The sequence below is a fragment of the Salmo trutta genome, chromosome 6 (genome assembly GCF_901001165.1).
Source record: "Salmo trutta chromosome 6, fSalTru1.1, whole genome shotgun sequence".
Lineage (NCBI taxonomy): Eukaryota > Metazoa > Chordata > Actinopteri > Salmoniformes > Salmonidae > Salmo > Salmo trutta.
Genome location: NC_042962.1, coordinates 19,421,190 through 19,435,242, shown reverse-complemented (window position 1 = coordinate 19,435,242; position 14,053 = coordinate 19,421,190). Strand labels below are relative to the sequence as shown.

At 42.2% G+C, this 14,053-nt stretch overlaps 1 protein-coding gene across 7 annotated transcripts in view; it reads right to left on the bottom strand.

Moving 5' to 3' along the window:
• ofcc1 (orofacial cleft 1 candidate 1) overlaps positions 1-14,053 on the bottom strand; it is a 167,502-nt gene that overhangs the window by 49,083 nt on the left and 104,366 nt on the right. For 6 of the 7 annotated variants that reach the window (XM_029755618.1, XM_029755623.1, XM_029755621.1 and 3 more), the window contains 2 exons: positions 11,564-11,708; positions 10,664-11,446 (listed from right to left, as the gene is read on the bottom strand). In XM_029755618.1, the coding sequence (XP_029611478.1) occupies positions 11,382-11,446; positions 11,564-11,708 (210 nt within the window). In that variant the 3' untranslated portion in view covers positions 10,664-11,381. Of the gene's footprint in view, positions 1-10,663; positions 11,447-11,563; positions 11,709-14,053 lie in introns of those variants that run through there. The other variant, XR_003878713.1, reaches the window with a different exon arrangement.

The window sequence follows — 14,053 nt, the reverse complement described above, 5'->3', positions numbered from 1 at the left end:
AACTAATACATTATTAAAATACCATATCACCCTCTGCTGTCTGTGCTGGTTATGGATGACAATAAAACAGTCCCAGTTCTGAATCAAAGTGACACAGACCAAAGCAATCATATCCACTGATCTTAATGTGGCCCCCGTGATGAAGCATGGTGGTGCAGTGGCCGGGGAGGGGCCCCCGATCACCTCAGTCACTACTGATTAGTGTGTGTAATAAAGAGAGCGAGACAGTTGGCCCCACTGTGGACATGGCTCACTTGGCAACTGCTTTAACAAGAAGCTGGGGGGGAGGGTCTACTGAGAGGAGAGGTGTTGGGATGGTGTGTATGTATGGGAGAGATCTAAAGCACTAAATATGCCGATGTGTACATTTTGTGTGTATATGCCTATGGGTGTCTACAGAAATTAATACGAGTGTGTGTGTGCAGGATCATGTGTGTGTGTACGAGCAAGGTGGATACATATGTGTGTTTGTGTGTGTTCGTGTGTGTGTGCGCTGCAGGCAGCATTCCCCCCCTGCGCCGTGCACATGAAAACACCTCACACATGAGGGGCTTGTGCATGGAAAAATCAATAGGTTGGTGATAGAAATATGCTGGAGTCATTCCCCAGGTGAGAGATTGATCTGAGCTCCACTGAGGTTCTCTGTCCAAACTCCAAATAATGGTTAGAGGCCAGCGACCCCAAAAACTCCCCACAACACCCCCCATTCTCCCGATAATCATGGCCTTAACCTTTCCTGTGACCAGCCTGGGCCTTACAGCACTGGACCAAGCATTACAGTAAATAGACCATGTACTGGGTTACATGAAATCTAAGTAATAAAATACTATATAGCTACCTACATTGCATGTACAAAACATTAAGAACACCTTCCTAACACCCCCCCCCCCCCTTGCCCTCAGAACAGCCTCAATTCGTTAAGGCATGGACTCTACAAGGTATCGAAAGCGTTTCACAGGGATGCTGGCCCATGTTGACTCCAATGCTTCCCACAGTTGTGTCAAGTTGGCTGGATGTCTTTAGGATCAAATCAAATTGTATTTGTCACATGCGCCAAATGCAACAGTTTGAAGTTTGGCACCTGGCACCTACTACCATAGCCCGTTCAAAGGCACTTAAATATTTTGTCTTGCCCATTCACCCTCTGAATTGCACAATCCATGTCTCAACTGTCTTAAGGCTTAAAAATCTTTCTTTAACCTGTCTCCTCCCCTTCATCTACAGGGACTGAAGTGGATTTAACCGGTGACATCAATAAGGGATCGTAGGTTTCACCCGGATTCACCTGGTCAGTCTATGTCCTGGAAAGAGTTTTGTCAACTCAGTGTACATTGACTAACACTTATGGAGAATGTATGCGAGGGATATCATGACGGCTTGTAATGTACATCAAGTAAAACTGTGGTGTGTCTCCTTTTTCCATGCTGGCTCCTTCACTTTCTTTGTTGATGTTTGTCTCTCGTTCACTCAGGCCTGGCAGGGGAAAAATGCAAGCTGTCGTTGCAGAGCGGGGCTGATGAATACGGGGCGACAGCCAAGCCGCGGCGGCAGCATTAGCTAACGTGAGTGTTTTTAATTGCTCAACTATGGGCATTCGGTCCAGGTTTCGACATGCCACTGCACCATCTACTGAAAATATGGCCTCCCTGACAAGCCTGGCATTGTACATAATTATGTGGAGGGAGTCGAAAGAAATGTCTTTATGCAAAAAATGTGGCGGGGATGCAGTGGATTCATTAATACTCTACCGTCCATTTGAAAAAACATGAGAACAACGCTACTGGTGTCATCTAACAGTATTCCCAAGAAGAAAAGATAAGACTAAATTGAACTGCGCTTTTTCTCCTTCACCACGGGCTGCTACTGCGGTGAACACAATCTATCATTACCTCACCGTATCAGTAGAAACGTGCCCATTTTGAGTGATGACTTTCCTACAGGAACTAACAGCTGTATGTGCAAATCATGCATATAAATCAATTACCGGGGCCTATGTACTTTAAATGCACCCATTAATTAAGCAATGTCAGATACAATGAACCGTGAAGTTCATTACATTTTTAGCATTCAAACGCTGGGATTATTTGAGGAGGAGAGGATGTTATACCTAATGATTAACGCTAGTTGTGTGAAGCAGGGTAGCTGCCAGCTAGCCTTCAGTAGAGATGTTAGTACACTAGAAACAGATCTCAACAGCTTCCTCAGCAGAATGAGAGAGAGGAGTAGGGACGGATGAGAGTTGATCAAAAGGAAGACAAACAAACGGGGATGGCCGTGTGGTTTACATGCCCACATCCAAGGATTCACAGAAAGACAAGACAGGATACATGCATCTCTGCCCAGTCAAGTGTGTCGAGTCATGTGACCCCAGCTCCTCTCACGTGTGGCGTGCAAGTGTGTGTGTGGCATGCGAGCTTTCACATGTGTGTGTCTGTCTGTATGTGTGTGTGTGTGTGTGTGTGTGTGTGTGTGTGTGTGTGTGTGTGTGTGTGTGTGTGTGTGTGTGTGTGTGTGTGTGTGTGGCATGCGAGTTTGTTTGTTTGTGTGTGTGTTTGTGTGTGGCATGCGAATGTGTATGTGTGGCGAGCCTGGCCCTGTGTTTCGTGCCAGGCTGCAGTTTTGTTCAAGTCGCTGTGAGATGACAGGGGGGGACAGGGGGAGAAAAGGAGAGAGAGCCGGTCGGTCCCAGCTGCCTGCATTAAGCAATGACCTCTGCATAATGAAAGATGGTGAGAACATTTCCTAGTCATTACAAGGTTCCACGTTGTGACACGATTTGCATATTCATATATTTCTTTCCTCCCTAGCTATTTTTTTCCCCCTGTGAGCAGGACATCTGCCTCCGCCACTCTGGAAATAAATAAAGAATTAAATAAATACATTTTCAAAAACCACACGATCCATCCAGATGCTTGCAACTCTTCAAAAATACACCTTGTATTTGTTATGGCTTAAGCACCAGAGAGTTGTTTAAAGGGTCAGTGCCAGTGGAGTAGAATGCATGGTTACAAAGGGTCTAGAGCACATACCCATTCTACTAACTCTATTTCTATGCTCTATATCCTGTTGTTACACCATATGACACAGACTTATCTCAATGGTAGTAGACGGGTGTTTCTGGTTACCATATGATCTGTCTCTTTTTTAACAAGTTGAGTTAAGCTAAGTGGGCAAATGGCACAAGACATGTAAATGGTCTGCATAACAGTAGCCATATGGTGAGGAACCATAATCCCCAGAATGGTGTCTATTATGTGTTTTTTGTTACTGTGGATTTTAGAGTGGCCTAATTGCACATTTCCACAGTAGAAATCTTCCATGGTTCAGTGAGATTGTTAACTAAACTTTTTAGTTTTTTGAAAATATCGGTATGAGCCAAAAGGCAAAATTATTTTGTGTTACAGTGGATTTTAGAGCGGCCTAACTGTATATTTATTCAACATTTTATTATGTTTATTATATGAATAAACTTCCCCAATGACCTCAGTTAGTTGAGCATTGATACTATTGTGGATCTACAGTGGACATGTTAACATGGTGCTACGATGTCACAGTATACGTGGGGAAAAACAGTCTTGTTAAAGTTCAGAGTCCATTTTTTTCACATGATGTTTGAGATTCTTACAGTATCTTCACAGTGGTTTGAGACATCGTCTAACAAACAATATCCATGTAAATATTTATATGAATTGAATATGCCTTCAAAAGACGTCTGCTGTAAGCCACAGGTTCTCTCTCTGATCTAAGAGGGCTCACCACAAAGAAAAGTTATTCTACTTACTGCCTTACAATTACATTTAACATCAAACAACTCTCGACGGCGCAGATGAAGTTGTCAAAACACTAGAATAGTCATACACGATTAAATGCAAGGTTTTTTTTTTCATCAAAAGAGATAATCAGAAACACCTATTGACAGTAAAGTATATATTTAAATCAGTTTTATTTAATTCAAATGAATCGAGCAAATGGCAGGCAAGCAACGCAGCAGCCTGCAGAGTTGCCCGGTGTCTGCCGTGCACAGTAACGATCACAGCAGAACTTCTGAACACAAACTGTTTAATGCGAATACCACAAGCTGAGGGGTACATAAATATAGAATTAGACAAAATGTTATTTATTTTTATTTATTTTTTCTCTACACCCCCCCCCCCACGAGCAACATCCCCAGGTTTGAGGACTATGCAGATGTACAAGCCTACTTCAAAAAGTTGCAGTTCCCTTATGATAGCTCTGCAAAAAGGCTTTCTTTTAACTTAAATCAGCAAATGTGAAGCAGCGCAGACCTAAGGGCATCTTTTTCTCTTTTCTCCCCCTGAAAAATAATTGCTCCTAGGGATCGATTTGAAATTTAAATTGTGGTGAAATAGTGTTTGTCATTAGCAATCAAATATTTGAACCGTTGGAATACCTTTTGTCCTCTGGTGAGAAATATTGCATAGGGCATATGAGTTTGTTGATGAATTATATATAGGTGTGGATACTGCTCAGCATCCCCTTTTGAAGCAGAACAAATGGCCATAACAAATGAATGAAAAAGGAAAAACAGACCTGGTAGGGTAAAAGATTTGTCATCGCGTTTATAATAAATGAATATGTATGAACTAAAACATACAGCTAGACAAATACAATATGATTATTTGATGTATGGATGTGCACGGTTTAAAGTGCATGAGCAGTACAATTGCAATACATCATATGAAAACCAATCATACAGTGTGTACTGTATTAACTAAGTGTTGTCCACTAATACAGAACAACACAATATAGACATGACACCACAAACACATCTTCAGATACTGATCAGATAAAAAAAATCTAATTTCATCTGAATTCACTTTGTTTAAATAATGACATCATTATAACAGTAAATAACAGTCACTGTATACACCACTACACCTTCTGTATATTTGAGACCCAAAACAACTGTCAGTGGATCTATAGAGCAGATAGGGACTAAGCCAGACCAGACCCTGATGGTGGATAAACCGAACCGAAGATAGTCCAGACAGAGAAAAAGGAGTGTGTGTGTGTGATTGTGTGCGCGCGCGCCTGTGTGTGTGCATACGCTTGTGTACGTAAACGCTTGTGTCCGTTCACATGTGCCTCAGTGTGTGCGCATGTATGTGTGCCTGTGTGCATGTGCGTGTGTGTGAATGGGTCTTCCTGTTTCCTGATTGACAGACAGTGACAGGGTGCTCTGCTCAGCGTTCATTAGAGGAGCTGATTGAATTGGGGGGTGTGGCGCTGTCACTCTTAATGGAGTGATCTCTAATTGGAGCAGATTAGCTTCACAGGCTTCTGGGTAATGTCAGGGGCAGGAAACCAGAAAGCAGAGAGGCTGTAAGAGGACAGTGTATGGATCACACAAAGGCGCTAGACTGTACATCATCGCAACTCTAGCCGCTTCTGCAGCCGCCTGTACTGTAGACTAGAACACTATACAGCAAAGACTGATGAAGGCCTTAGGGTCAAAACGTTGGATAAGAAAACAGTGTGGGGGTAGCCATCTTTCTTTCAACACTACAGTTTGGAGCGGTGCACTCCCAACACCATTCCTTCATCCATACAGACCTTTAGCTTGTGTAAGACACTGTTTTAACAGAACACTACAAATAATGATCTCTGTACAGTAAACCTGGCCTTTTCTTTCTCGGGAAAAGAGGTTTGATAAGGCAGTGGTCCAACAGCTTCTGGGGTGTATCAGAGAAGAGAGAGAACGCTAGCCTGCTGCTTGTGTCTGTCTGTCTGCTGCACCGTGTGTATTGCAGCGGCCCCAAGTCATGGCTATGATGGTTTATACATAGAGGTGTGGAGCAACTTCAAGGCCAAAAGTAAGGTATAATGAGCACCCAGGCCGGTTCACAGTCCCAAAAGGACGCGGCCGGCTCTTCGACAAGTTGGGGGTGCGATAACGGCCGACCATAAAGAGGAATCATTATCAATGAAAATGACAGGTTATTAAGATCTGATATTAGGGCCTATATGGTTTAGTATGATAGGTTATCTATAAAACCTCTAGAGCCCGGCCCACGCCAACAGACTCCATCTCGAGCGCCCAGTGCCACCGACACATGTTAATAAGCTCACAACCTTTAATTAAGCAATATGTATAAGTAGACGGCCATTACTGGCTGATTTGTGGCCCACTTTGTTACGTCAAGCACCGGCCACCAGACACATATTCAATACAAATCAACCCGGGCCTGAATATCATCCAGCTTAATGTGGGCCCAATATTGATATTTTATCACTTGGGCCCTGATTGGTGACTTTTAGAATTGTCATTTTTCATTGTGTTGGGGCAGTAATGAAGACCTAATGACCCTCATTCATTTGGCACACGGAATCATTACTCCACTTCACATTGTTTATTGGATAATGAATAGCCCTATCTGCATAGGCAGCCAATTTATGCCTCCTGATTGTGACTGTACTGTATGTGTGATGATGTGAATCACACTGCCCAATGGAACTGTGTTACTATGACGTGAACTATGTCACAAAGCTATACATCACAAAAGGGACGAGCCTCAGGGTTCGATACTGCAACCAAAACATACTGCGACCGTTTGACTTGGCAGTGTGACACACTTTTTTAATTGATCGCAAGGGTGCCAGTGAAAATCTTCTACCTCAAACAGTAATGTGCAATTAACAAAAAATAGACCTACTTTCTGAAGAGGCAGCAAATGCACAGAAATGCCCCTGTTTGTGTGTGTCAGGGCTTGACACACAGAGGTTTTGGAAATCCTCCGGGCCAGTTGATCATCCCCGTCAGTGGCCCGCTTGGGTCAGTGAAAAAAATATTGTAATAATGACATTTTTAATCTAGGCAATATAATAAAAAAAAAATAACAGATGGATATGCAAAGCTATTAATTCTTTATCACGCGCACGCTGCACACATACAGTACCAGTCAAAAGTTTTCCAGGGTTTTTCTTTATTTTTTACATTGTAGAATAATAGTGAAGACATCAAAAATATGAAATAACATATATGGAATCATGTAGTAACCAAAAAAGTGTTCAACAAATCAAAATATATTTTATATTTGAGATTCTTCAAAGTAGACACCATTTGCCTTGATGACAGCTTTGCACACTCTTGACATTCTTTCAACCAGCTTCTTGAGGTGGTTTCAATTGAACACAACTGAATGCATTTCAATTAAAAGGTGTGCCTTGTTAAAAGTTAATTTGTGGAATTTCTTTCCTTCTTAATGCGTTTGAGCCAATCAGTTGTGTTGTGACAAGGTAGGGGTGGTATACAGAAGATACCCTATTTGGTAAAAGACCAAGTCCATATTATGGCAAGAACAGTTCAAATAAGCAAAGAGAAATGACAGTCCATCATTACTTTAAGACATGAAGGTCAGTCAATACGGAATATTTCAAGAAGTTTCTTCAAGTGCAGTCGCAAAAACCATCAAGCGCTATGATGAAACTGGCTCTCATGAGGACTGCCACAGGAAAGGAAGACCCATAGTTACCTCTGCTGCAGAGGATAAGTTCATTAGAGTTAATTGCACCTCAGATTGCAGCTCAAATAAATGCTTCACAGAGTTCAAGTAACAGACACATCTCAACATCAACTGTTCAGGACACCAATAAGAAGAGACTTGCTTGGGCCAAGAAACACACACAATGGACATTAGACCAGTGGAAATCTGTCCTTTGGCCTGATGAGTCCAAATTTGAGATTTTTGGTTCCAACCACCGTGTCTTTGTGAGACGCAGAGTAGGTGAACGGATGACCACCGTGAAGCATGGAGGAGGAGGTGTGATTGTTTCGGGGTGCTTTGCTGGTGACACTGTCACTGATTTATTTAGAATTCAAGGCACACTTAATCAGCATGGCTACCACAGCATTCTGAAGCAATATGTCATCCCATCTGGTTTGCACTTAGTGGGACTATCATTTGTTTTTTCAACAGGACAATCACCCAAAACACACCTTCAGGCTGTGTAAGGGCTATTTGACCAAGGAGAGTGATGGAGTTCTGCATCAGAAGACCTGGTGTCACGTTTATTCCCGCTCCCTCTCTGGCGCTTGACGTCGCCAGTTGTCTCATCATTACGCACACCTGCCACCATCGTTACGCGCACCTGCGCCTCATGACACTCACCTGGGCTCTATCACCTTCCTGATTACCTCCCCTATATCTTTCACTTCCCTTGGTTCTTTCCTGAGGCATTATTGACTCTGTTTCATGAATGTACGCTTTTCGTGTTTTGTGCTCTGTTCTATTTATTATTACATTTGCACCTGTACTTGCTTCCCGACTCCCAGCGTACACGTTACACATGGCCTCCACAATCACCTGACATCAACCCAATTGAGATGGTTTGGGAAGAGTTGGACCGCAAAGTGAAGGAAAAGCAGCCAACAAGTGCTCAGCATATCTGAGAACTTCTTCAAGACTGTTGGAAAAGCATTCCTCGTGAAGCTGGTTGAAAGAATACCAAGAGTCTGCAAAGCTGTCATCAAGGCAAACGGTGGCTACTTTGCAGAATCTATAATCAAAATTATATTTTGATATGTTGAACACTTTTTTTGGTTACTATATGATTCCATATGTGTTATTTCATAGTTTTGATGTCTTCACTATTATTCTACAATGTAGAAAATAGTTAAAATAAAGAAAAACCCTTGAATGAGTAGGTGTGTCCAAACTTTTGACTTGTACTTTATAGCCTATTGATGATCTGTCAGGCAGAGAGAGCAAGCAGCTCATCAACAGCTGGTTGTTGCTTGGAGCAATTCACAGAAGACCAACAGCGGTAGGAAAGATGTTCCAATTTATGAGAGTAAATGCTAAGGCAAGAATGGGTATGCAAACCAGGTCTTTAAAAAGTTCAAAGTCTCGGTTGAATATTTGTGATGCGCAATTCAGTAATCATGGAATAGGCTACCTTGAAAATCAGACATTTCCTTAAGGCTATTTGGTCCTTGGAAAGTCATTGAAGTTATGGTTGCCAATTTAGAAGGTCTACTGCTCAAATTTAATTATTCTGCGATTTCATTTCTGATCAGTTTCTATGAGAGATGTAGCTGCTTTCCTTTGTTCCCCAATGTTTCAATTGAAGGGATTTGAGCTACTCTGTTGCGGTAAAACAATGTGCAGTTATTACATTTGAGTCATTTAGCAGACGCTCTAATCCAGAGTGAGTGAGTGCATATATTTTCCTAATTTTTTCGTACTGCTCCACCGTGGAAAGCTACACAGGACCTATTTTGAGCAAGACAACATCGAATGTTGGCTTCAAATTGGTTTTCCATACAATGCATTCCTTTACAAAGAGAAGTTTTAAAACATCGTACAATAACACCTCAATCATACTTCAACATCTCAAATGGCGAGACTGACTAGCTAACACATTGACAGACTCCATTAGTGTGTTTGTGTCAGACAGACTAGCTACCACATGGACAGACTCCATTAGTGTGTTTGTGTCAGCCAGACCTGCTACCACATGGACAGACTCCTAGTGTGTTTGTGTCAGACAGACTAGCTACCACATGGACAGACTCCATTAGTGTGTTTGTGTCAGCCAGACCTGCTACCACATGGACAGACTCCATTAGTGTGTTTGTGTCAGACAGACTAGCTACCACATGGACAGACTCCAATGTGTGTTTGTGTCAGACAGACTAGCTACCACATGGACAGACTCCATTAGTGTGTTTGTGTCAGACAGACTAGCTACCACATGGACAGACTCCATTAGTGTGTTTGTGTCAGACTGACTAGCTACCACATGGACAAACTCCATTAGTGTGTTTGTGTCAAACAGACTAGCTACCATATGGACAGACTCCATTAGTGTGTTTGTGTCAGCCAGACTAGCTACCACATGGACAGAATCCATTAGTGTGTTTGTGTCCACATTATTTTGACATTTTAAAATGTAAAAATAATGTGAATGTCAATGCATAATGCCATTAGGTAGGCCTATATTGAAAAAAATGCATTATTCTTAAAGTGGTAATGCATACTTTATTTTGGCATACATTTTGGGGGGAGTTTTTTCCCCAACAATTAAATGTAAAATTTAGGTCCCTGAAAATTACAATTAAGTGCTTGAAAAGTCCTTGAATTTGAATTGCCAATGTCTGTACGAACCCTGTATATGCTACTTGCTCACCTTCTATTGAAATGATGTATGCATCATTCCCTTTTCTGTCAGATCTTGACCCACGCCAGTATTTATTTTCCCATTCGGGCCAGTATTTTTCAGGTGGCACTGGCCTGGTGTGCCACTGGCAAATTTACCTGAATGACAAGCCCTGATGTGCGTGGTGCGCATAGGGCCTATATGTCTAACACTGTGTAGCTGTTAGTGATGTTATCAACAGCCTCCCATTTTCAGGTAGATGTAAAGGCAATTAAAAGGTAACTACAAAGTAGCCTATGACTACCTGGCAGAATCAATCCAGTGGCTATTTGTTTTGAAAACTCCATCACAAGTGCACGACAGAAACAAACACACCGGTCTGGCTGGTGCACACCTGAATTAAAGGGAAACTACAGAAAAATATTTTTCCCAGACCTCAAAAATGGTCCCCTGATGTGGTTTAAGCATTGTTGTGGACTTAGAACATCCCATTTTGTGATTTTAAGAGCTAAAACCTGAAAAACAGTCCTCCCCATTTTTTTTGTTTTTGTTGTTGGTGGTATCGTTTTGGTATCTAGTATAATTTTTTCAAATTCTGCCGTCTAGAGGATTTCGCAGAAAAGAACACATGGCACTTTGAAATCTGCACATTATTTTAAGTCTCTTTTCTTTGAACACAAGGGCATGCTAATTTAAAAGATGGCTAGTCATGATTAGCCTGGTTCTGTAAGGAATGCAGGCACATTTTGGGACACAGGCCAGGTCATTAGCAATGATCTTTTTATTTGTATTAGTACTTCCAAATCATGTGCTGGTGCCCCAAGTGAAAAAGTTGTTAGCACCAGTGCCACCAGTGGAAAAAGCTATTGTAGAAGCCTGATTCTACCGGAACCATCTCTATGTGTATCATCAGGAACAATTTCAACTGTTCTGTGAGTATGCTTGAGAGTGCTCATAAACACATTGTGAATTGATCTATCAGTCACTGTCCATCACTGAGGTACAGTATGTCTATAGTCCCTGTCCATTCATATGGTGTGGTCGGTTGAGGTGATAGTTGTCTATTGTCTATATAGTGGTATGTCTATAATCCCTGTCCTGTCAATTGGTGTGGTCGGTTAAGCCTTAGGTGCTAGTTGTCTATTGCCAGGGGGTATGTCTATAGTCCTTGTCCCTTCAGTTGATGCGGTCGGTGGAGGTGCCAGTTGACAGTACCTGGGTGTCCTCTCCTGCTTTGTTTCACTTCACAGTGACATTAGTGGCTAAGGCCTTGCAGTGCAGCTCGAGCCATGCCCACTGTCTCCTACTGGCGCGACGCGATGAGTACCTGAGGGCACGGATTAGGCAAAAACACTGTTTAAACACACAACATAACACAAACAACCATTAAAACGCCACACTACACAAACAGCCATTAAACAGTGCACAGGAGTGTTGGACTCACGCCAAACAGGCTTCGTCCTTTTCCTCTCCCTGAGTTGGAGGGTGGAGCTTGGGCCTTCGTCTTCCTGGTTCACCTCTGGTGTCCTCTGACCTGGGCGGGGCATAGTGCTCAGAGGAGGCTCTGCCCCGTCCATGTCACCAATCACCTTCAAGGACACACCATAGACAAAAACAAACTGTCAGACACATTCAAGTGCTGAAGATATTTCAACAGTTAAATGTTTCTATACGCAAGTTCACTACCATTGTTTTAATGTTTATGCAGTCATTTGCAATTACAAAATATTTAAGCCTGGGAATTGCAAAAAAGATTGTGCAGAAAGAATTAACACAGTTCCACGTTTTTCAAGTAAACTTAAAAAAAATATCTCACAAATCTCCCCATACTAGTGTAAACGCGTTTGGATAATTAGACGCGATACACTTTTGGAAAAGGTCTTCTCGCAAAGCCGATATGGCTGGCAGGGAAAGCATTAATCTCTTCATGCAACATACAAAGACCAAGGACGTATCCTTCCCCGGCACCGAACGGCAGATAGCAGAACTCACTTCCTGTATAAATCATGTTCATATTTCTGAAGGCTCAGGATGACCTCATAGCCAATGAAGCGTGCTCCGAGGCTCCGAAGCGGCAATCAAACATGTGGCCGGGGGGAAGAGGGGGTGCAGGAGGGAGAATTGATGCAGTTTGTCAATTAATGTTGCTGCGAGGTGTTTTTTAAAGGTTAACTTCTTCATATTCTGAATGTGGAATTAGGTCAATATTGGCGAGCGCGGAGTCATTTGTGGACAAGGAGCGCTGAGTCATGGAAAGTGAAGACAAAGGGTTCTGGGTAATGGGGGTCTGATGGCATATTACACCAATGAGGAGGCCCAATATTGAAATGGCATCTCTCTCCCTCTTTCTGTCTCTGTTCATCACATGGGCTTGCGGCGGATTGTAATTAAATGGGAATCACCCCTCCTAGTTATAACTCAAGAACAGTACAGTCATACCTAGCTACGTTAAGTTAATTAAGTATGTAGTATTGAAATAAGGTGATCGTGAGTGAGGAAGACTAACGTCAACAATGGTTAAAGGGCACACGTGGAAAAAGACTTCAAAAGCAAAAGAAACACAATGATGAAATTGCACGGAACGGTGTTTTTATTTACAACGTAGTTTAGATGCTTATCAGCGTTTTTCCAAGCCATAAATAATCTACGGAGAAGTAATATTCAAGCTGTTGGAGCTTTAGTTGTGCATCTTTAATGGGACTTTCACAGAAGCTGATCCAGGACTCACATATGGAAGAAGGAGATGGTACAACAGCACAGTTGGTTACTCAAATTGTTCTTTTTTGGCAGGCCGTAGACACTTAAATGCTAGCCTGGGAGGAAAAAGACAGGGAAACATAAACCTACTGTGGTTTTAGTAGGGAACATAATGACTTTGCCCACATTCATTTCGTCAGCCATATTGTTTCCCTCAGATGGAGCTGTTATGGGCCCATCTCAGAAGTTGTTTTGTTATGAGGGCCCTACTGGAATCTCAACGGTTGTTGAGAGTGATGCATTGTGAGTTTGCAGCTGGCAAACATCTGTTTATTCATGATTGTTTGAGAAGTAAATTCAATTTAAAAAAACACTCCACCACCTTTAAAATCATTTTGGCAAAGTATGCCAATGGGACTGTTGCTTTTACTATTCTTGCTGCACTACATTTGTTACCATTTCCCAGCATGCCGTGGTTAATATTAAAGGTAAAATAGTAGATGCCTTCCAGGTTAATATTACAGGTAAACATGGTTCAACCAATTTCCTTAATTTAAATGCAATGCATGATGGGCCCTGACCACAAACTCTTAGAAAAAAGGTGCTATCTAGAACCTAAAAGGCTTTTCCCCTTTTTGGTTCCAGGTAGAACCTTTTGATTCCAGGTAGAACCCTTTTGGGTTCTATGTAAAACCCTTTCCACAGAGGGTTCTACATGGAACCAAAAAGGGTTATCCTATGGGGACAGCCAAAGAAGCCTTTGGGACCCTTTTTTCTGTGTCTGTACATGACCTTTACTACTAAAAACCAGACGGATACAGGTGCAGGAATCACATGGTTTAGCCAAATTAATATTCAATATGTGCATGCTATTTTTTTTTGCTTAGTCATGGACCGCTACCCCCCAATAACAATACAAATATACACACCAAACTGCTGTATTACACTGGAAGTGTCTATAGCTCAGGGCACCTCTCGGAGGGCTTGCTTTTCTTAGGTGTTCGTTTATATTAATTCTGAGTGTAAATTGTGGTTAATATGCAAAAATAAGAACCCTGGAGCAGTGGTCATGTTAGTCTAAGGCTTTCCCTGGTCCTCGGGGGCTTGGCTGTCCAGGACATTGCCAGAGAAAAACAGACCTCTTATGTGGAAATGAAGCATCTGTCAATATTGCTTCAGTAAACAAAGGAAGGCCTTCTTAAGTAGTCGGACGAATCCTTTAACCGACGGAGACAGA